This window comes from Hemiscyllium ocellatum, chromosome 21, assembly GCF_020745735.1.
Source record: "Hemiscyllium ocellatum isolate sHemOce1 chromosome 21, sHemOce1.pat.X.cur, whole genome shotgun sequence".
Classification (NCBI taxonomy): domain Eukaryota; kingdom Metazoa; phylum Chordata; class Chondrichthyes; order Orectolobiformes; family Hemiscylliidae; genus Hemiscyllium; species Hemiscyllium ocellatum.
Window position 1 is genome coordinate 54,429,982 of NC_083421.1, and position 25,098 is coordinate 54,455,079.

Sequence of the window (25,098 nt, forward strand, 5' to 3'; positions counted from 1 at the left end):
GTGGCTACTAAGGATAGCTGGTCGTGTCGTTTCATGGCTAGTTGGTGTTCATGGATGCGGATCGTTAGCTGTCTTCCTGTTTGTCCTATGTAGTGTTTTGTGCAGTCCTTGCATGGGATTTTATACATGACATTGGTTTTGCTCATGCTAGGTATCGGGTCCTTCGTCCTGGTGAGTTGTTGTCTGAGAGTGGCTGTTGGTTTGTGTGCTGTTATGAGTCCTAGTGGTCACAGTAGTCTGGTTGTCAGTTCAGAAATGTTTTTGATGTATGGTAGTGTGGCTAGTCCTTTGGGTTGTGGCATGTCCTCATTCCGTTGTCTTTCCCTTAGGCATCTGTTGATGAAATTGCAGGGGTATCCGTTTTTGGTGAATACATTGTAGAGGTGTTCTTATACCAGCTATCCTTAGTAGCCACACACTCAGATGACAAGCAACATGAGTTCGACTGGGACAACACTACTATTATAGGACAAGCCAAACAGAGAACAGCCAGGGAATTCCTAGAGGCATGGCACTCATCCACAGATTCAATCAATAAGCACATCGACCTGGACCCAATATACCGGCCACTGCAGCGGACAGCTGGAACCGGCTGGTAAAAATCAGTATAAATGCCGGAGGAAACATCACAGAAGTGCTTCACAGGAGGCTCCCAAACACTGAGGATGTCACCTAGACAGGGGACGAAACATCTGCAAGACAAATTCCCAGCTTGGCAAACAAAACTGAAGAAGGGTTACTGAATCTAAAATGTTAACCCTGATTTCTTTCAACAGATGCTGCCAGACTTGTTCAGTATTCCAGCAATTTCAACTTTGACTCTTCCTTCCCTTCTTAAAGACTCCACACTATTTTACCAGTTTCTTTCACATTTGTTCCAATGATTTTACAGTTTCTCCAAGAGGGCCTATGAAATATCCACACTCTTTCTCAACGGAGATTCACCACTGAGACGGTTTACAGGGCCCTCAGCCATGTCCGACCCACCTCCCACACTTTGCAGTTTACCATTTCTCTTCCCACCCACAACACTAATATGGTCTTTCTAGTCTTCACTTACCACTCCATCAGAATCCACATCCAAAGAATGATTAGCAACAACCTCCAGACAATTATTCCTCCCTCATCCCTTTTCAGCCTTCCACAGGTTACATTCGCTCAGGTACACCTCAGTTTACTTGTCCTCCATCCCAAACGCCTCCCCACCTGCAATGGCACCCTCCCATGCAATTGTAGAAGGTGGAACAACTGCCTATTTACTTTCTCCCTCTTCACTATCAAGGTCCTAAGCTCACCTTTCAGGTGAAGCAGTGCTTTACCTGCACTTCACTCAATCCAGTCCACTATAATCACTGCTCACAATAAGGTCTCCTCTACATTGGGGAGGCAAAATGCAGATTGGGCGACTGTTTGCAGAACACCTATATTCTGTCTGCAAAAATGACCTGAGCTTCCTGTTGCCAGCCACTTCAACATACATTGTGTTCCATGGCCAACATCTTGAGCTATTGCAGTACTCTAGCGAAGCTCAACACAAGCTGGAAAAACAGCACTTCATTTTCCTCTTGGAAATGCTGCCAAATCTGCAGAGTTTTTCCAGCTATTTCCATTTTTAGTCCAAGTAAGGTGTCTTTCCTGGTTGGGGAGTCTAGAACCAGGGAACTTAACTTTAAAATAAGGGGATTGCCACTTAGGTTTGAGATATGGAGAAACTGTTTTACACAACTGGTTGTGAATCTACGGAACTCTCTACTACTGAGGACCAGTTTTTCAGCATATTCACGATAGAGATTGATAAATTTATGATTACTGGTGTCAAATGGGGCAAGTAAAAGATATTCAGATGTTCAGTCAGGCATAACCTTACTGAATGGTGGGGCAGACTCGATGGGCTGAATGGCCTACTCCTATTCGTATGTTCTTATGAAAGTAACAACATAGATTACAAATCAAATTAAATAACTTCAAAATTTGTTAATTATTAATTAATATATATGATAATTGATGCAATTCAACCCATGTCAAAATTGAAACATGAGAATGTCTTTTACTTGTACATAATTTGAATTTCGTGTTGAGAATCAGAAATTGTTGATCGATCTAAGACTTGGGGGAAACAGGATCACACTATTTGAGCTCTTATGCTTGAAGCCACATGAGGTGAGGCTACTGTGGATGAAGATGATGTTCAACTAAACAAGCGTAGTCAATTTTGTAAAACAGAGAGTCTTAACACAATATGAAAGATTGGCAGTCCTCTTTGGGTACAATAATCAACATTTTTTTTTAAAACTCCCAACTTTGAAACAGCATCACTGCACATTATTCAGCTGAGGCCTTGAAATGAATTTGCAAATATACTTATTAAAAGTTTTGAGAATTTCAGTTAACTATACAATTAAAACAGAAACTGAAATACAATTGTTCAACATTTAAAACCAGAAACATTTGATCAAGTTTTCAGCAGCTACCTTTCGTTTCAACCAAGAATTTATCGGTTTTATCTAATTCCACAAGCTGACTAATCTGCTCGGTGTATATGGCATTTTTTGTTTCAATCTAAGATTTAACTTTGGTGTTTCATTTCCTTTCTGGCAACCAATCAAGCAGTCTAAATTGATTTAATTTTTAGCCAATGCTGATCAGAGAGGTGACCTACATCTAGAGTGAATTTTACTGTAATGTGCATAAATTGAAACATTTGTTTAATTCTTCTGCACATAAATTTGGTAGGGCTTTTATGGTGCAGTTGTAATGTCCCTACCTCTGAATCAGGAAGTCCAATTTCAAATCCCACTCGCTACAGAGGCATGTAATAGCATAACCGAATGTTTCTATAATATTTTGGCTAGTTTCTTTTCCTGTTCTAAACTGAGGGGTCAAACTTGGACTTTAGAGACACCAGGGGACACAATAATGTTGAATTATAATCTTGGGGCCTGATTCAGTGTAAAATGTGTTTACAGGCCAAGTTTTAAGCTTGCTATCTTTCTGTAAGTAACTATTTAACTGTTGGTACTTGGTGTCTGACTTAATTCCTAGAACTCTGTTCTTGACTGTGAATCTTGGTACCAGATGTATAGGAATGGCTTGAACTGATGGCCTAAATTTTGCCTCCCTCCCTCTGGTGAAGCGCTGGTCAACTACATATTTCAGCTCAGTTGCACAATTAAGATTGTGGAGATAATCCTGGTTTGTTAAGCTGGCACCAATGTTTGTCAACATGTTATTTTAATGAACTGGAAGTACTCAACCTTCTCCCCATTTCTACTGAAGTTGTGACTTTGATTGGGTTAAGACACTTCCAGCACCTCAAACAAGTAACTGTTTACATTTGATCTTAATGTCATTCGTTCACAGAATTTTTGACGATAGAAAACATTGGTGACGAGCCTAAATATGTTCTCACCTAAAAACCAATGAAATTAGATTTTCGCTCCCTCATCTGAAAAAGTACTGAGGCCTGCTATATCACTGTCCTGTTAAAGACCAGTTTATTCAGCACAAACGTGGAATCTTTTCTTTTGTATGGTTTGGTACTACACTGCTTGTTCTAGGTTTTAATCTAAAATTCAGAAAAGCATGTTTCAATCCCTTATAAAGTGCTTAGAAATCACCTACAAAAGACAGATATTTGTGAAGTACTGTTTAAATTTGTTATGGACAAACTTCTACCGTTGTTAAGCGCTTTTCCTAATGAGTAGGCAATGATAAGCAATTTTATGATGGCTAAAATTGACAACATTCGGCAGTATGGATAAAGTGATGGTTCAGTGTTTTTTTGATAAACTAACTAACTGCCGAGTTAGTGGTCAGGGGATTATAATGGTTTTTGTGTGTCATCTCAATTGTATTGTAAGTAAATCTCAGCGCACATAATATTTTATGTCCAGTTGCACTAGTAATCTTAATAAAAATCAATGTTTACCATCAGGGATTAAAAATTACCACAGCCTGATAATCATCTTGTTTATTATTTAGTTCTGGTTTGGATCTCCCATGTCTCACACAGCTGAAATGTTAATTTGTACAATCAAGAAAACATGAACCTCACTTACTGTTTTTGATTTAATAGTACAGAGTCACATAGATCACCAATGCCCAGACTGATGATCTCTCAGTTGTGCAAAGTTAGCTAATCTTGTTCACTGTTGTATAGGCAGTCCAGTTGACTTGTACATTTTGAGCTAAGATGGGGGATTAATTAAATAATTGCATCATAGAAATTCCTGATGGAAACTGTGTGCAAGTACAATAACAAATACCTGTACAGCATCTCTAAATGTAATAAAATGTTCTAAGTCTCTTCACAGGAGGCATTATAAAACAAAATACAATACCGAGCAACAGAGGAAGATATTAAGTTAGACAACCAAAAGCTTGGTCAAAATGATGGTTTTGAGAAATGAGGAAGAGACGTGGAGATGTGTAGGAGTAGGAATTCAGACCTTAGGAACTGGGCAATTGGAGATGCAAACACCGATATAGAAATGATTAAAATTGGGATTGTACAAGAAGGCAAGGAATAAATGAGCATAGATATCTGAGTCAGTGAAAAGTGTAGTGACAGGGTCAGAGACTTGGTGCATGTTAGGACATCGACAGAATTCTTGATGACCTCTAGTTGATAGAAACAAAAACAAACTACAGATGCTGGAATCCAAGGTAGACAGCTGAAGAAGGGTTACACCCGAAACATTGACTTCTCCATCTCCTGATGCTGCCCGGCTTGCTGTGTTCTTCCAGCCTCCTACTTGTCTACTCTGGTTAATAGAAGGCAGAACATGGGAGACCATCCAAGAGTGTGCTGAAATAGTCAAAACTAGAGATAATAAAGTAACAAAGAAACAAATTAGAGTTTCAGTTGTGGGTGAGTGGATGCAAGGGCAAAGTCAGGCAATATTATGAAGGTGGGAATAGGTTCAATGAAGACCAGTGCTACAGAGGAAGGAGTAAGCAAGTCCTTGTGATGGTGCAAATAACTGGAGCAATTGTGGCTCTGTTGTGCTCCATGAAACAACTTAAGCTAATTTCCGTGCTCATGTCAGAATAAGGGTCAACTGATTGAAGTATTAGTGGATAGTCAGAATGCAGAGAATTGGACTATTCTATGAAACAGAAGGGGAGAAACAAGAAAGCAAATATACGTAACAAATCATTCACAAATGTCCTAATAAAAAAATACATTTACCATTTTTCTTCTATATTCTGCACAGATTGGAAGCAGTTTTAGACATTTTAAACAAATTTATTGATAAAGCAGCAATATCATGTTTCAGGGCATTAATGTGCAATACCAGCAGCTCATCTACATAGTTTAAAATTTTAGCTTTACCCAATATTTAACCTGAAGGAAGATCAAATGAAGGAACAGTTCAGCTAACATCTAAATCATTAAAACTTTGAATCATTCAACACAGGAAGGAGGCAACCAATTGGTCTACCATTAGAAAGAGCTAAGCAATTAGGAACAGTGGTCCTTAGGAAAAGCTTGCAAAACTATCAAATATATTTTCAATTCCTCATTGAATGGAATTTGTTCTGCAAATCTCCTCTCTCACTTCTGGATTTTTAGCCAATTATTTTAAAACCATTTCTAGTCATAAGTAGGTTTAGTATCTTAAGCAAACAGTGGAGTTCTGTTTCCCTAGCTATATTGCTAAGTTTTAAGTTTTCAATGTCCCTGACAAAAATGAATCCTCAACCACTGTCATCAAAACAGATTATTCAGTCAGGCAACTTGCTATTTGTGAGAACTGTGAAAGTGTCCCTACCTCTGGATCAGTGCTCAAGTCCTACCTGTCCCAGAAATAACAATAATTGTAACACCACTGAAAAGGTTAACCAGAAATTTTTTAAAAAGTTCATTTGTGGGATATGGACATCATTGGCTCATTAGCATTTATTGTTCATCTCTAGTTGTCCTTGTGAAGGTGATGGTGAGCTGTCTTCTTGAACTGCTGCAGTCCACATGTAGGTTGACCGACAATGCCCTTGGGAGGGAATTCCAAAATTTTAACCTAGTAATACCAAATGAATGATAATATAGTTCCAACTCAAGATGGTGAGTGGTTTAGAGGGGAACTTGCAGGTGATACTGTTCTCATGTATCTGCTGCCCTTGTCCTTCTAGTTGGAAGGACTGGTAGAGGGTTTGGAAGGAGTTGTCTAACGATCTTTGGTGCATTTCTGCAGTGCAGCGCCATGGGTGGCACGGTGGCTCAGTGGTTAGTATTGCTGCCTCACAGCACCAGGGACCCGGGTTGCACTCCTGTGTGGAGTTTGCACATTCTGTGTCTGCATGGGTTTCCTCCAGGTGCTCCAGTTTCCTCCTACAATCCAAAGATGTGCAGTTCAGGTGAATTAGTCATGCTAAATTGTCCATAATGTTAGGTGCATTAATGAGGGGTAAATATGGGATAGGGGAATCAGTCTGGGTGGGTTCCTCTTTGGAGGGTCGGTGTGGATTTGGGCCAAATGCCTGTTTCCATACTGTAGGGAATCTAATCTAATCTTGTCGTGGAGGAAGTGGATGCGGTGCCAATCAAATGGACCACTTTGCCTTGGATAGAGTCAAGCTTCTTGAATGTTGTTGGGGCTGCACCCACCCAGGCAAATGGGGAGTATTCTACCACAGACCTGATTTGTGCCTTGTAGGTTTTGAACAGGCTTTGGGAGTCAGGAAGTAGGTTACTGCAGTACTCCTAGCCTCTGACCTGCTCTTGTAGTCACTGTGTACTTGTGGCAAATACAGTTGAGTTTCTGGTCAATGGTAATCCCCAGGATGTTGATATTACCTACATTAACAGCAATAACTTATTTTTAAGGAAGCTTTTCAATGTCTAGAAGAATGCTTTGGCACATGATCCTCAAGTATCAGGGGCAAGAGCTTTGTAATCATTTTGTTGGAATATGGGAAATCACAGAAGCTTATTGATTATGAGAGAAAGATGGATAAGCCTGAGGATCAAAAACAATGAAAACCTTCTAAATTAATAACTAGATCTCAGTGGAGCAGTAAAGTTAAAAGCGGCCAAGGATCTTAATATAAATTTACATGGCAAACTTCCTCATGTTCGACAACTATAATTATGGTAAGGCTTTTTTTTCTGATAACAGGTTGATGGCTATAACTTTTTCTATATATGTTTAACATAATTAATTCACACATTTTTAACAAATAAAGAGAAGAATTAGTTTTCAATTATCTTACAACATGGAACAGCCATTTTTACAACTTCAATACATGCAACTTAGCAGCCTTGTTCTAAATATGGCAGTTCCCACCACCGAATACAAATATTGGTCAGCAGTGCTTAAATGATAACATAGTTCAACATGCAACATTTAATAATTTAGAACAAAATCCTAGTTTAATCCTTGTCTGGGTTAATTTCTTGCCACAAGTTTATTTATTTTCCTTGGCTCAGATTTGATTGTATGCAAGATGGACAAGTTTGCAAGGTACTTCACTTTATTCACTTCTAATAGTTGACCACTGTGTGGCATTCAGAGAACACAACAATGCCCTTCCAATCTTGTTTACTGACAAGGAGGATACAATGATGATAGTTAAATAAAAGAATTTTGGCTAGAATTAATGGAGGTCATGGGGTCTCTTGTCAACTGAAGACACAAGAAGAGTCCCATGTTGCCTGTTTTTGGGGAAGGACTGTTGCAAAAAGCATCACTGTAGAATTAGATAAATGGTGGCAGGTCTACCCTGCAATGAAGGACCCTTGATGATATAAGTCCTGCTCATTCAGAGTTCCTAGCTCTTCTGAATGGCAATGTCACAAGGAAAGCTTTGTCTTTGGACCCAGATCAAAGATAAATGATGGTGAAGGGGAGGTTGGGGTGAACAAATGGACTGGAGGTGTCAAGGGCAAAAGGATGATGCTTAGTGTCTTCTCTTCTTACCAATGCAGGTCCCTTGATCAAGCAAGAAGCATCATTGTATGATGTAACCTCTTGGGAATCAGCAAGCAACCCTGCACTTGTTTTCTTGTGATCCCTGCACAGTGACATCTCCTGTTTGCTTATATGTTAATACCAACGATAATGAGGCAAAACCCTAAATCAGGCATTAATTTCCCTTTTAAAGGGTCAACTGGCAGTTGTGTTGGAAGCCAGTCCACAAGCTTGTTACCTTCAGATTTAATTAGGATGAAGATGGGGAGGTAGCAGTTTTTACCCTCCAAAGTATATGCTCCCACGGCACCATATTCATCACAATGGAGGTCACTAAATTTCACCATATAGTTTTTCTAAAAACTCTATAGTGTTGCATTGTGAATTCAAATTTACTTGTGAAAAAGTAACAGGCAAAACAACAAAATCACATCTTTGATTCTCAAAAACAAAGTACAACATTGCTTAAATCCAATTTAGCTGGCTTTGCTACTAAGCAACAATCATTTATAACAAATCAGAACAATGACCTTCCTTCTCATTAAATCAAATCATAAAACCATGTTGCGCAGAAAAGACTATTCAATGTTAATTGGTGTCAATTTGCTCAATTGATCTTGAGACTATAGGATCTATATAAAGCTCCAATAATGTGGCATGCAGGAAAATATAGAAACATCTTTATCTTATTAAAAAGATGTTAACAAGCAGCACAATTCGATTTAGATGGAAAGTCTTATTAATTAAATAGTAGAAGGTAAACTATTTTCAAAACTTTCTGCTAAGCATTATTTATCATGTTGATAAATTAACCCGCGAGTAACATTTATTTCAGGATTAATGGTTCAGGAATACAAACCAGAAAGGATACAGGTAGATTTAGAGATTATAGTGGTTTCATATAGGTCCGGAAAATACAAAACAAAACTTATTTATTCAAATCATTCATACATTACCTCAAATTTCTGACTTTCTTGTCGCAGTTTTTCAATTGTTTGCTCACTTTCTGCCAGTTTGGGATCCACAGTCTCCGGCCTACCCAGTTGTGGATTCTTGATGTATGCATCCTTCATTTTCATTAAACCATCTCTTGTGGATTAAAAAATATAAATTCAGTGTGCCAATTTATGTTCCAGTTGGAGTTCACTCAAACTAACCAAATTAAGGTAAAAGTTACCAGATTACTGGACATTTATTTGTTTTGCAATAAAATTAGACAAATGCACATCAAAAGGGTCAAAGGATTTTAAACATGAACTCTCTCTCTCTCTCTCTCTGCAGATGCTGCCAGATCTACTGAGTTCCTCAAGCACTTTGTTTTTGTTGGATGCTGGACAAGGTTCCATTTACCTAAAGCACTGTCTCTTGAGAACATAGACCAACTTTCTACTATCCTTTTGGATTGCTCTTTACACATGTGTATTGTCTCTCCAGATATGTCTGTCTCAATGACTTCACACTTTGAATGTTTATTCTTTCATGGGATGTGGGTGTCACTGGCATTATTCTCCAACCCTGGTTGCCCTTGAATCATGCGGCTTACTAGGCCTCATCAGAAGGCTGTTAAGAGTCAATTATATTTTGGTCTGGCATACTGTGGTCTTCAGGTAAATCCATAAAAGTGATTAGTAAACCAAATGACAACGGATCATTGCTTCATGGTCACCAATTCTCAGACTTGCTTTCACTTTTGGATTTCACTAATTGAATTTAAATTCCACGTGGAATTTGAAACCACATCCTAGAACATTAGCCTGGGGTCTGGATCACTCGTCGAGTGACATGACCATTACAGTACTTTCTATCTACTGAACTTCATGTCCATAATTTTAAGCAATCTTTGGTCTATGATCCTCTATAACCTTACTCTTCAATATACTGAACTTACAAGTCCTTCTAACAATGACATCTCCAATTTGGATACGTAATTCATTTTTCTTCCTGATCATGAAATGGTAGTATCGCTACACCAGTAATTCAGAGGTCCAAACTATTAATCTGGGCACAACACATTAAAACCCCACATTGACTCAGGAGCTTAAACAATAATGTGCAAGTGATAGTTTCTTTTCTGTTGCTATGACACTATATGAATAGAATTTGGGCAATTTCAAAATAAATTGTACTATTAGACGTGATAAGGTTGATACAGAAAATTAAATTTCATTCTGGCACTGTGGAGCTGAACGAACTGTGGTTGAACGTAAAGCACAAAAATGGACTTTATTATACCGTATGCCAAAACTGAAAAGTATTTCACTTTCAATAACTCTAACATGTGTGAATCTCTTCAACAGCAACACTTTGAAAAAATACTTAAAATAACTGGATTAGGCCAAAAGATTTCTTTGCAAATTTTTTTGGATTTTCAAGACAATCCAACACTTCAAGCAGAGATCTCCAAGCAATTTTTTAATATAACGTTAATTTTTTAAAAATGCCCAGTTAACAATGTCTGCCTCCATCTCTTCTAACTTCTTTAAACAACTAGTTTATTTTATTGATAAAGTGTAAAGTCTCCTTGCCTTCTTCTTTGATACTGATATTTGAGAATACTGAGAAATATTATACAAATTATGCAAAATTTTAAAATAAATCCAATGTCAAAATTCAGTGTAAAAAGACACTTCTTTGTTGACTCAACTCACCAAATACTTAATGATTTAATACTTATTTCTCTAAGATTTTTGTTTTTAAAAACAATCAACTACTGCTGAAATATTTCCTGGGAAACAAATGAAGGGAGATGAACGGCAAAATGATAGTTAATCCAAGTTTCAAATTCAAGATGTGAAACGCGTTTATAGACATTTAACAGATAATTACTGTTGCCAGTACTGTCATTACCTTAAAGTCTTTTTCATTCATTAAAAGAAAAATCACTTATGGGACGTGGGTGTTGCTGGCTGGGCTAATGTACCACTTTGGCTGGAAAACATTGAAATACAACATCTGGGATACAATTCTAAAGAGTGTAGAAGTTTTCAGGGACTTGGGTGTATACGTGCACAATTTATGGATGGTAACAGAGCATGTGGAGAGGGCAGTTAAAGTATGCGGTGTTCTCAGCTTTATTAATGGAGTACAAGAAAAGGTAGGTGATGTTGACCTTGAACAAGACACCTGTCAAATTTCAGCTGCATATGGTGTACAGTTGTGGGACCCGCATTATAGCAAAGATGTGAATGCTTTGGAGACAGTGCAGAAGCAATGTACAAGAATGGTTCTAGGAATGAGAAATTTCAGATATTAGGATAGATTTAAGAAGTTGTGAGTGCTCTGCTTGGAGAAAAAGCAGCTGACAGGAGATTAGGTACAGGTTTTTCAAATCATGAGCAGGCTGGAAAGGATTGTGATTCCCACTCATAAAAGGATAAAAAATAAGAGGGCAAAGATTTAAAGTAACATAAAAACAAAGCAGAAGTGATGAAAGTTTTTTTTTAACGCAGCTAATTAGGGTATGGAATGCTTGGAAATGAGATGAAGGCAAGTGCAATTGAGACGATCTAAAGTCTTGGATGATTATTTGGATAGAAATAGTGTGTAGGGATTTGAGGAAAAGGTAGGAGTAGATATTAAGTGATAGAACCAGTGCAGGCACAATGGGCTGAATGGCCTCTTCCTATGCTATAACAATTCTGTAGTTTATTGCCCATTCCTATTTACCATAGAAAAGGTAGTGGTGAACCTTCTTGAACCTCTGCAGTCTGTGTACTTTGGGTAGATCCAAAATGCCTTCAGGGACTGATTTCCAGGATTTGTATTTAGTGACAACGAAGGAAGGCAATATATTTCCAAGACAAGGTGATAAGTGGCTTGGAGGAGGACTAGTAGGTAGTGGTGCTCCCGTTTATCTGCTGCCCTTGTCCTTCTAGATGGTAATGATCTCAAACTTTGAAGGTTCTGAATTTCTATTGTGCATTTTGTAGATGGTAAATACTGCTGATACGAAAGTCAGTAGTGGTGGGGGTGAATGTCTGTGGATGTAGTATCAATCAAGTGGACTATTTTGACCTCGATGGTGTTAAGCTTCAACACTCATCCACTCAAGTGGAGAGTATTTGGTCACACGTTTTGACTTATGCCTCATATATGGTGAGCAATCAATACAAATGGAAAAAAAATCCATCTGTTTTATGTAAAGCATCACACTTACTTTTGATCAGATTCTTTTTGGATGTCTTTGTTAATCTCATCAATTTTTTGCTGAAGTTTCTTTCTTCGCTGCTCAGGTGGAAGATTGCTGAAGTCTTCTGGTCCTGAGCCCTATGTAAATCACAATCAAAGTCAGTATCTCAAGCAGGATTTATATTTTTGGAGTCATATTTTTGTCTGGGTGCCAAACTTTAGTAAAGCGACAGTCATTGTAAAGAAAAACCTTTCTTGTCCAGGAGTTCTAATACGTCAAAACTAAAATAATTTAGCCTTAGGGCTGTTGTGCAGGCCATTTGCTTGCTTTAATAACCAGTTAATTAAAACTAGATACAGACATTCATCAAGTATATTTTTCATTTGACTTGGAGTTGGTGCATTGTTTCCTATAACGTTTTGTGCTTAGTTCAGAAAAGGATTCCTGACATAGTAGAAAGAAACTCTCACACACGAATATTTGTGTGCATTTACTCATAGTATTCCAATTACTTCATAAAATATGAATCAGTTGCCAGTTGAAATTCTTTTGCAATTTTGGCAGCATCCCACTATCATAGGACCCCAAAAACACTGGGGAATTTAATTGTCATTTCCGATGGATATTTTACAGTATGTGCTCCATGTTCTCAACGCTGGACAATGCAGTCACGAGATATCTTCCAGAACAACATTAGAAAGTGAACTGGGCCGCAGTTATCAATTGGAAGCTGTGCCCTTGATCTTTGCACAACTTAAGGACTAGACCTAGGGCAGGTTGTGGTCACTGAGAGCCATCATTTACCCCTGCGTCCAATCCCCCTGTCCCAGTCTTCCCATAATCCTGAACACCAGAAACAATCGTCTATTCCCCGCTCACCCTCAAATACCACTTACCTTTTCCATGGATAATCATCTATGTTGGGAATGTGAAAGGAGGGACCAATTTAGTCCAGCCATGGCCTTTGGCATGGGACTGCTGGAGTTCTGAACTCTGAATTGACTGGCAGCTCTTGGCAGCTGCCATTTTCTTATCCCTAATTCTGGTAGAAAGCCCAGCTACTTGCTGAAGGTTTGGTGGGCTGTTCTATCTTTATAGATGATGGGTTACCCTCCTCCAAATTCTTATACTTTCAGACTTAGTCCAAGCATTTTTTTTTGGAAGATACCAGCCATGTTATAATTAAGAGCAAACCATAGAAATTAAAATTGTTAAAAATATAAGCAGCTGCTTCTAACCATCAAAGTGAATGTTGTCACACTTGGAGAAATCAAAATAAATCTAAGCAGGCTAAATGATTACTTTAGATTAATTTCAGAGAAACCTGATATGTTATTCCATTGCTCTTTAATCATAGAGGAGGTACATTCTAAAATTCCAACTTCAAACCAGAAAGATTTTTGTGCATTGCCTGGACAGGAAAGGATTACATTAAAAGTAATGCTGGTAAATGATGTTTTTAAATGAATAACATTTATGAGTATAGATTGAGTGACAATAATTCCAAAAGTAGCACTGGCTAATTGATTAGTCTTTACCTTCATACAACAATTAGTGCATTTAAAAGGTACAACAAAGCATTAAGAGGGAAAGTTAATCTGCAGTGTTCCCTTTCTGATGCATGCACTTCCACAAAATTTAAATTAGTCACTTAAAGCAATGTACAATATTTTAGTTATGTAACTCAATTTTTACTGCACCTTGCAGTGCATGTATGTTCTTTAATACTGTGAAAAGTAATATTCCACAGTGCAGATTTTGTTGAAAACAACATGCAAAGTCTGAATAACTGCTGTTTTTTTAATCTTGTTCTTGTGCCTCTCCTGTGCAAGTAGTTCAGTCTTGATGAATTTTGTGTACACTATGGAGTGCAGTGCTAAAAGATAACAAAGGGTTTCACGATATCTTTATTGTGGATACCACTCCACACAAAGATAATAAAGAGACAAATCCATAGCAAATAATTCAGAAGGGAATGCAGGCATTACAGAAGACTAACTCCTTTATTTGTCAGCTTTTATTGCCCCAATATTCCCATTCCAAGAGGTTTAAAGCACTGGAGCAGTTCAGAGGTTGCCTGCTTCTAATAGAAGTGCAGCTAGAGGTGATTAAGATGGGCATACCTGGGAAGGGATGTAGCAGTGAATTAAACATTAAGCAAACAAATAAAGAACTGCAGATGCTGAAATCAGAAACAAAAACAGAAATTGCTGAGAAAACTCAGCAGGCCTTGCAGCATCTGTTGAGAGAAAGCTAGTTTTAAACTCTAGTTCTGAAGAAGGGTCACTGGACCCGAAACATTAATCCGGCTTTTTCTTCACAGTTTCTGCGAGACCAGAGTTTTCCAAGCAATTTCTGTTTTTCTTTGATTTCCAGCATCCACAGTTCTTTGGGCTTTTTTTTTTGCCTGCTTCTGAATCAGGTAACTAACCATATAATGAAGGTGAAAATACAAAAAAAAATTCTGGTCAATGAGCTGAAGGAATTCTTGATGGCAGCTTTACACATTCAGTAAGTTTGCTCTAAGCTCTGCCAGGTATCATTAACATTAACAACACACTAAACCCAAAGCATAATTGCAGATGAAGGTCTACATGTACTTCAAATACATTCTCACACATAAAAAGTTATTTCTGCCAAGATTCATTGCTTTCATAATGTCATTGTGTGTATATCAATTCATATATTGTTTTTCAAAAAAAGGTTTTAAACAAATTAAAGCTGAAGACTAAACATCATTCCAAATTTGAATTAGATTAATTCTAAATTGAAAATCCATTCACAGTGTACTGCAATTTAAAAATTTTCACATAGCAGTTTCATGAATGGGTGAGGTTACTGAAACAAACGTTTCAGTAATGCTGACACTACTGTCAATGATCATTAAAACACTTCCAATCAGACCTTTCTAATGTTTTTTCTTGTGTGAACAGAGGTGCATGAAATAGATTAGTGATAAAACTCATTACACCTTTGTTTGCACTTTTAAGTGATTTTAATTACTCTAAAGAGGCTAATTCATCTTTTGCAGAAACTAGAAAATTGAACACTGTATTCTTGTTTGGAGATTGAATTCTACTATGCAAAACCAAAATGCAAAAATTTTTACATACCCAAAACGTGGGTACCCAGGAGGAGCAAACTTTCCATTCGATCGTTAAATATAAAGAGCAATTAAATTCTGTGCCATCTTATATTTGCGCTGTAGTGTATAAATTCTGCATACTACATTGTATATTTTCATTTCAATGCACAGCACAGTAACTTTATTGTTCTGTGATACACTACAATTTACAATATGAGCATTCATGAAATTTGTTGCAAGCCATAGAGATGTACAGCATGGAAACAGATCCTTCAGCTCAACTTGTCCATATCGACCAGATATCCTAAATTAATCTAGTCCCATATCCCTTTAAACTTTTGTACCCAGCTCCACCACATCCTCTGGAAGTTCATTCCTGACATGCATCACCTCTGGGTGAAAAGTTGCCCCTTAGGTCCCTTTAAATTTTACTTCATCACCTTAAATCTATACCCTCTAATTTTGGACTTCCCTATCTAGGCCAGATTATTGAGAAGCAGACTTTGGTGGAGGTGCCCCGTCAGAAATTAAATTTATATTGCTTCTGCCCATTAAAGGCCAACAAGCAGTAATGGTAAACTTACTTCTCGGGTTATACAATACAGGATGGGGACAGGTAGGGAAGAAAGCTTCAAAAGATTTTGGCCAGGAATTGTATATAAACAAAAGGTGCTGAATTTTTCTAAATGTTTCATGTATTTTGTCAAATAAGTGTTTAAAATCCTGCTTTGAGCCTGTGGAATAACAGAAGGTAGAAATAACTTTGAAATCATTTTTGTTATTCTGCAACCTAGCTATTTATACACTACACATCACTTAAATTACTGCCAAAGGTATGGTCTTATTTATGAACACTGTGTCAGATATGCCCTTCAGATTTGTCCAATCTTGAAATCTCTTTGTATAAACTTTGAGCGACAGTATAAATGAAAAAGAGCAAAAGCAAAATATTATAGATGCTGGAAATCTGAAACAAACAATGCTGGAAAAACTCAGGTCTGATGGCATTTGTAGAGAGAGAAATTCAGAGTTAACGCTTTGAGTCAAGAATAACTTTTGTTCAGAACTTCAGAAGAGGAGTCATCTTGGGCTCAAAATGGTAACTCTTGTTTCTCTCTCCACAGATGCTATCAGACCAGAGTTTTACCTGCATTCTCTGCTTGTTATCAAGTAAAGAGCTCTATTCTAAAGTGTGTGCTGGAGCAGTCAGACTTGGGTGTATATGTACATTAGTCATTAAGAGTGGTCAGACAGGTTGAAAATGCTATTAAGAAAGCATAAAATATTCCAGGAGCATTAAGGAGGTTATGATGAACTGCTGTAGGACAGTGGCTAGTCTGCAACCGGACAATTGCATCAATCTCTGGGTGCTATACTATAGGAAGGATGCAAATGCATTAAAGTATGTGCAGAAGAGGCTTATAAAACATTTTAAGGGATGAAACACCTCATTTAAGTGAAAAGCTTAAAACACTGAAGCTGTTCTCCTTGTAGAGGGGAAAGATAATGGGAGATTTGAAAGAAGTTTCCAAAAACATGACAGTTCTAGACAGCAGATTAGTGGAAACTTCTCACTCATAAAAGAATTGAGAGCCAGATGGTACAGTTTTGGCATTTTTGCATTTTGGGTGAACAAAAAGCTTTTTGACAGAGGCAGTAGTTAGGATCTGGAATACACTACTTGGAAGGGTAGTGAAGACAGGTTCAACTGAGGCGTTCAAGGTGACAACAGATAATTATTTAAATAGAAATAATGCACAGAGTTACAAGGAAAAGGAAGACGACAGAGAAATGCTTAGAGAACTGGTGCAGTCACAACGGGCCACATGGCCTTCTTCTGCACTCTAACAATTCTGAGATACTGGCTGCATGCAAAATTGTGATAAAGGTTCACTGAACACGGAGCATAAAGAAGCTTTTTATTTAGACTGACCATTTAGCTTCATTGTTACGTATTATACTTCTTTGCTTCACTTGACATTAGAACTTCAAAACCCCATTATATTGAAAACCCCAAAGCTACGGCATCCCTTCTAGCTTTCTTAATCAGATCGGAGTGTTAGTTTCACTGCGAAGAAAAGCATGTCCCTTCAATATCTGTTCTTTTGCCAAATGGAAAAAAGATCTCCCATTGAAAATAAATGTTCAAGAAATATTTTCAAAGTACAGATGAAGTAATTGCAAATAAGGTCAATTTAGGATATACGTGTTTTGAGTTTGTGAAAGTGGATGAATGCTATTCTTTTAGATTACCTAATTATAACTTTGGGAGACAAATTCTCAGATTTGTAAGGAATCCTGTTGTTTTGAGAGCATTGAGAAAAATATGTAATGTTTTGCAAAGTGTTTGGCAGCATTATTGGAAAGAGATAACCACTTTTAAGAAAATTAACTACACATTGAACATGAAAAGATAAAATTAATTTTTGACATTCAATACCAGACTAGTTTTTTTTTCTACAAAGGATTTCAGATAATGATCTGCAAAATAAATGAGAGACACTTACTTTACAAAATTTGGTTAAAATTCTGACAACTATCCAGATAATATGAATAATACAAGAGCACAACTGAGATTCATGCTTGAATTCATGGGATCATGTTTCTGTTAGCGAATTCTGTTAACTCTGTCACCTTTATCAGTGCAGTCTCTTCAAATTTGGACTCTTGCAATTTCATTACTCCTTCTTTGAGGGTGAATCTATGGTTCAAACTGCTCAAACTTCAATAACTGACATTACAAGAGACATATTTTCCTCAGTGTATATGAAGAAAAGAATAATTCTAGCCTAATCCACTAAGGAAGGTTTTAAATATTTTTTCTTCACCTTTACAGAAACAGGAAAATATAAGTTGCCAACAATGAATGATGAATACTCTGATAAATATAGTAAGGGTATGCAAGATTTCTCAAAAGGTCAGTGACAGGCAAAGAACTGAAGTCAGAGGAGTCATACAGCATGGAAACAGACCCTTTGGTCCAACTGGTCCATGGCAACCATATTCCTAAATTAAACTAGCCCCACCTGCCTATGTCTGGCCCATATCCCTATCAAACCTTTTCTGCTCAAGTAGTTATCCAAAGGTCTTTTAAACATTCTAATTGTACCTGCGTCCACCACTACTTTTGACAGTTAATTCCAATACGAACCACTCTGTGTAAAAAGTGTAAAAGTAATTGTAGACCCCACTCTACTTTGATGGAAAATAAATTGAAGTCAATAGTAAACTTTCCTTTTTCAATACCTGCATGTATTGTGACCTTAGAATATAGAAAATATTCTATAATCCAACCTCAATGTAGGCCATATGTGGATTATTTACAGATGACGTACTTGGACTAATGTACCAGGAGTCTGTACGTGGACAAGTAAAATTAAATATGTGCTTAGATACACAAACTTATCACACAAAATACATACAAATTATTTAGTTTATTAGCATTATAAATCAGATATATGAAGATCAACAGAAAAAAATGCTGCACTTTTAATTGCACGTTAATTGCTTAAAGCTTTAATTAAAACCAAGATACCATGATCACCTCAATTAGATTCCAGGCCTGTACATTCAAAGTTTTCTGACAAAACAAAACAGACATGGACAAAAGACAAATACAAGATCACCACAATTTACTTCACAAGTGGTTAACAGGATTGGTAAATCATATTAGAACTTGAACAGACACACAAAATCCAACATTGCTTACCAGTTTGAGAGAAAGCTTCACGCAAAATTGGAGAGGAAAGGTTGGAAAAAGAAAACAAAAATTGACAAGTCAGTAGAAGATGATTATGCGTTTGAAAATTCTTCTTAAGAATTATCTGTATTGAATGAACATTGTGAACGTTAGTGAACCTGGTTCATAAGGAAGCCATCTTAAAATGATCCGTGAGAATGTGAAAATTATATTATCGTACAGTAAAAAAACTGTACAATATTAGTGCAAGGTTTGAACAGTATGAGAATGAAACAGTCAGAACATTATGTCTATTTCTACTACAGGCTATATACAATCAACTTTACTGGACTTTGTCCAGCACTGTTTACTTTCAGAAACATGATTCTGTAAAGTTTCTACCAAAGACTAAGCTAAATTCTAAGACATCAATCTAACTTCCTGAGTGTGGGGTGCTGGAAAAGCACAGCTGATCAGGCAACATCCAAGGAGAAGGAGGATCGATGTTTCAGGCGTAAGCTCTTCATCAGGAGTGAATCCTGATGAATCGAAATGTTGACCTCTTGCTCCTCGGATGCTGACTGACGAGTTGTGCTTTTCCAGCACCACACTCTTAACTCTGATCTCCAGCACCTGTAGTCCTCACTTTCTCCCTCGATCAATCTAACTTGCATTCACGGTCATATTTTCATAATTGCAGTGGCTTGAAGACAATCATATGCTGCAAATCAAATATCATCCTTACATTCCTAATTTCTAGTTACAACATAAATATTCTCTTTGATCTTTCTGACAAGTGCTATTACAACTGCAAATTTAGTCTAATGCAAGCTTATCAGTGATATTCAAAATGATATCCCAGGTCTTTCATTCTCTTCGCCACAATCACTATTTTCATGTTTTAGCAGATACTTCTCATATCATCATGCAATTGAAGTGCCTTCAGAATATGCAATGGAAAATATGCATTAGCTGTTTACAAATCACTGATTAGGAAAAGTGCTATTTACTACTTGCTTGTGAATTAGTGTGTGATACATAGATTAGATTAGATTAGATTAGATTACTTAGATTAGATTAGATTACTTACAGTGTGGAAACAGGCCCTTCGGCCCAGCAAGTCCACACCGACCCGCCGAAGCGCAACCCACCCATACCCCTAACCTAACACTACCAGCAATTTAGCATGGCCAATTCACCTGACCTGCACATCTTTGGACTGTGGGAGGAAACCGGAGCACCCGGAGGAAACCCACGCAGACACGGGGAGAACGTGCAAACTCCACACAGTCAGTCACCTGAGTTGGGAATTGAACCCAGGTCTCTGGCACTGTGAGGCAGCAGTGCTAACCACTGTGCCACCGTGCCGCCCATACATGTTAATGAAATATAAAAATGATGTTATTTTCTGCTCCTTATCCTCTGTTCCATACAGTATCATAAGGATAATCCAACACTGTTTAAATTCTAGAGAGCTCAATTTTCTCATTTTCAATCCTTTCCACATTTCACCTATACAGAATCAAAATATACCATCTTTTACAATGTAGTACACTACCAGTGGCCTGATTAATGGAAATGTGTCAGATATGTTGTGACTGATTTTGGAGCCTGTAGACTACTGAATTCCAAGGCAAAGTGCTCATGATGCAAGTTTAAACTTGCAAGTACAATTTATTGGAATGACGATATTGTTACATTTTCATGTCACATCACAGTTTTTCTACTACATTATTCAGATAATTTGCAAGTACTATATGAGAATCAAGCAGAGTCTTTTCTATCAATTAAAGAATATTCAAAAACATGTAAAATTTTCAGTAATGTTCTAACTATTGCTGAAACTCATGCCCACAGATACTCTCAATATTACTCTGTGATCAGTCTACAACGAATGCCACTTCAACTAAACAGGACAAACAATGAAGAAACACTGCTTTCAAATAATGCTCCATTCACCAACTTGGCTAAAAGCTAGAAATACTTACTAAACAAAATCAAGTAATGTTCACTGAGTAAAAGCCTACATCAAAGTTTGATTTTTACAGTCAAGTGCTTAACTTCGAGGTACCATGGTTTCTATATAAAACAAAAACCAAAGGACAATTTAAGTATTTCTTGCCCACCACCCCCTCACTGTACCTTATAGACATTAGTGTTTTAAAAACAGACACTTAGATTTGGAGAATAAATGCTGAATGGGCTGAATGGCATGTGTTTCCCATGCCCTTATGGTGAGTGATTCATAGTGAAAGCCAACATATCATAATTAAGTACAACCAAGAATATTGCTTTACATGTCACAAACCTTACTGCCAAAACCATGTTATTTATATTCTAATAACATAACAGAATGGCCACCTTATGAACCTTAGCCCAGAACAATGATGATGTAACAGAAGCTTTTCTAACAGACACACTACTAGCACAACACAAACATGAAAAGCTTCACATTTAATGTACTACATATCTTGTGCCCTGGGGGGGAAAAAAAACAGGATTTTAAAATTGAAATTTAGTTAAACTAAACTTTAATGCTATAAAAAATGCTGTTAAATTGCCTTTAAAAGCTCTCAAATGGAAAAAGAACTTATTCCTTTGGGGACAGAAGAATTAACTAAAAATAGGAAACTGAAATACCAAAATAGGTTTTTTTGTATCAAACATAAACATAATCCTTAAATTAAGTTCAATGGAATAAAATCATTTTAAACTTTTCAAACTTGCTTAGCATGTTAATAATTCAAGTGACATCAAGTCAGAATAATAATTATCAGGTATTTAAAACAGAACCAAAAATAAAATTAAAACTATGCATAACAAAATCAAACAAACAGACCTCAACTAAATTCAAGGTAACTTGGGATAGGCAATAAATTCTAGCCAAACCAGTGATGCCCATTATTCTAGGAATTAATTAATTGGAAAATGAATGACAAATCTTCATAAATATCTAAATTCTAAATAAACACAAATGTTATTCTACAGCGTACATCCTTCTGGTCTTAGATCACTACACATTAAGCACAAAGTATTTATTTTGGATTCAAAACTTAATTTACTTTATTCAAATATTTAAACTAAAATTATAAATTATTTTATGCAAGACTCAATTATGGCTAACATTACTGTAAAATATTGTAATACTGATGCATTACCTCAGAAAAAGATGTTTACAAAAAGTACCTAGACTAGCCGCAATCCTAATGTTAGTTAGATGTGATCTTAAGTTTTATAAGTGCTGTTCAAGAAGACGTTAGTTCATTATCTAAACTATTTTAACTACCGCTACAAAATTCAGAGCTGTGAATTAATGCCCCAAACGCGGAATCCATATCAGCATGCCTTCTCAAAAGTTACATCATCAAATGTTTATTTGCTGTCATCAATTTTCCTTTCACTCCATTACATTTCTCCTTTAGCTTACCCTACTGAAAACATAGGTAGATAGACGTGCTTAATTCACTGCTTAGAGATAGCAACAGTGTAGGTATCCAATATATTACAGATTAGAAGATCGTACTGAGCTATTTTTCCAATTCTTTAATAGGCACAGTGAAGGGATCTACATGAAGTGAATGAATTCCCCAAAGGGTAGGCAAAATAACAAATTTCTTCTATGTAACCTACGATACCCAATTTTATCTGTTTGGTACAGTACTTGGGCTCGCTGCATTCAACACTTACTCTTCACAAATGCTATTCATCATCTTAAATCTGATTGTAATTTATTGTTGGCTGGACTTTTCAGATTTCTGGCATGACCTATTGTGGATGATCTCAACATTTTCATAAAAAAATGACTTCATTCTTTTTCCATAGAAATCAGAGGGAACCCTACAGCTGAAATTAGCTATTTCCTTTCAAGAATCATGTCTATGACTTACATATATCCCAGAAGCAAAAATGACTTAATACAAACTGAGGAGTCAATCGCAATCTGTTTGGAATTATATTGATTTACATGAAATACCCTCTTCTCTTCTTAAAAGTAGCTGTATACTTCACCTTATTCCATTTATGTGGCTGCAGGCAGATTTGAGTAACATGTTGAACTGGTAATGCCAGCAAGAGAAAGATCCCTACTGTCATGGATTTAGCTCAGCTGTTTACAGATCAACGTCGAATTCTCTATTCCTGAGATGCTGCCTGGCCTGCTGTGCTTTGACCAGCAACACATTTTCAGCTGTATACAAATCATAATCAGACTGATCCAAATTCTTATCTCTAACACAGCAGCAAAACAGTTCTTGACATCTACCTCAGAGATTTCAGCCAAAACTTCTTCATAAACAGTATTTTCTCCTCAGCTACCCCCCCCCCTTCCCCCCACTCCACAACCAACGTAAATTTATACCCTAAGAATTTTTTGTTGCTCTCCAAAGAGTGGTATATTCATGGCATGAAATTAACTTTCCATTTAAGCACACAATGGCAAAGTCAATTATTCCCAAGCCAATGCATCAGAAAAAAAATCCATATTGTGCTTTATTTCCAGCCTCACATGTATATTAGTGGGGCCCACTTTTTTTTTGAAGGGCGTTTCACTGGCATTATCTAGGAAGTATTGGATGAACACCTAAAGCATCTAAATACTTGCTCGTCAATATATTTTTCAAATTAGGAAGTGAACTATTGAAATCTGATGGGGACAGTGAGAAAGTAGGCGGACTTGGAATTCCACACCTCTGGCCAACCAAAGCAGACTTGCCTTACATGTGTGTGTGTTTTCTGACCAGTTGGGGCAATTTTATTTGAAAAATTGTTTGGAATGTTGAGTCAGCACTTCCACCTTGAGTTGTACTGTGCCTGCATTGGCACAGACAGGATGACACTTTGTCATGCCTCATATTGATTCTGCAGAGTCAACACCTTTGTATCATCCTGTGAGCACAGTGAGCCTGCCACTTTGAAAATCTCATTGAGGTCTACATCTGGCACAGTGTGGGGTTGTTATTCTCATGCCTGTCTTGACTGCAAACTGAAAATGCAGCCCCTGATGTTTTCATAAGACTGAGAATTAGTTCTAATTTTTATTGCAGTATGGAATAAAACCATAAACAGCTACTGTGATTGCCAAAACACATTTTGTATTAACTTTGCACCTAAAAAGTACTGAGTTGCAGTGTCCATAGGAAAAAAAATACCATAAATCTTGTTCGTGCAACATACTGATCTGACTCATCTTGCATCCTTCAAAATGGAGGTCCAGTACAACCATTTGCAAGTATCACTGTTTTTTAACCTTTGAGTTATGTTATCAAGCATATAGCTGACATCACAGACTTTACAGCTATTTTCACCAGCTGCACATATATACTTACCATTTGGGGTCTTTGGATAACAATAGGGAGAAAAACTGTAATTAATCTTTAACACTTTGGGAGCGTGTGCTCAACTGTTGAATACATTAAATATCCCATTTCAAAAGCCAGCAGTAGCTTCAAATGCACATCTGTTTTTCAATTTTGTTATTTTTGCAGTGGTAAGTTATTCAGTTGGCATGCTTATATTAAATATTATTTACTGGGAATTGAAGATTCACAATCTTCATTCAAAAGCCTTCAGAATTAAAAAAACGTCAAACTGGAAAACCAAATGAGAGATTAAAGGTGATTTGTACTAGTTAACTTCACCTGGAGCAGTAATGTATACTACAATTAGCCTCAGCACTGTTCAGTTAAGGTGGATGTTAGGTTGAAATTATGCACCACTGTTTGATAAGTATTTGTTTCTAAAGGTTGAGGATAGACGTTGGTTCAACAGTGCTGAGCTCCATAATAGAACAGTATGCTATCACTGTCCTGAAATCTCCTTTTATGATACTTGTTTTTGTGAAACGTCGTGAACATTCTACTACATTAATGGGAGTGCATAAAAGCACTATATAGAAACAAGCAGGTGTTTTTGTTTCTGCATCTCACAATTAGGACTCAATGTTCAGTTGGGTGAAAAACAGAGGAATAATTGTGATCCTATAAGGAATCAATGCCTTGGGAAGATGAGGAAATTACAATCTTATTGCCAGAGTAGAGATCTGCTAGTTTCTCCTTTTTTTGCATTAACTGTCTAAAATTTATTATGGTTTTAAAATTACATTTTTTTAAAATTAAAAGAAAAAAGTGACTTGATTATTTTCTCCCACTGTTGATGCTCCTTTTTCCTAGTACACAGCATGCAGTCACTGACTCCTGGCTGTACATTTGTACCAGAGTTCCAAAATGACTTGTCTATTTTCCATTCTTGCCTGAAAAAAAATGAGTGTCCGCTATTCAATAGCACAAATTTATCATGG

The 25,098-nt window shown here is 36.9% G+C and overlaps 1 protein-coding gene across 6 annotated transcripts in view; it reads right to left on the reverse strand.

Annotated features, from left to right (window-relative positions):
- Positions 1 to 25,098, reverse strand: part of LOC132825709 (formin-binding protein 1) — a 222,760-nt gene that overhangs the window by 24,000 nt on the left and 173,662 nt on the right. For 4 of the 6 annotated variants that reach the window (XM_060841110.1, XM_060841113.1, XM_060841109.1 and 1 more), the window contains 3 exons: positions 18,834 to 18,848; positions 12,067 to 12,176; positions 8,867 to 8,999 (listed from right to left, as the gene is read on the reverse strand). In XM_060841110.1, coding sequence (XP_060697093.1) covers positions 8,867 to 8,999; positions 12,067 to 12,176; positions 18,834 to 18,848 — 258 coding nt within the window. The remainder of the gene's footprint in view (positions 1 to 8,866; positions 9,000 to 12,066; positions 12,177 to 18,833; positions 18,849 to 25,098) is intronic. The other 2 variants (XM_060841114.1, XM_060841112.1) reach the window with 1 other exon arrangement.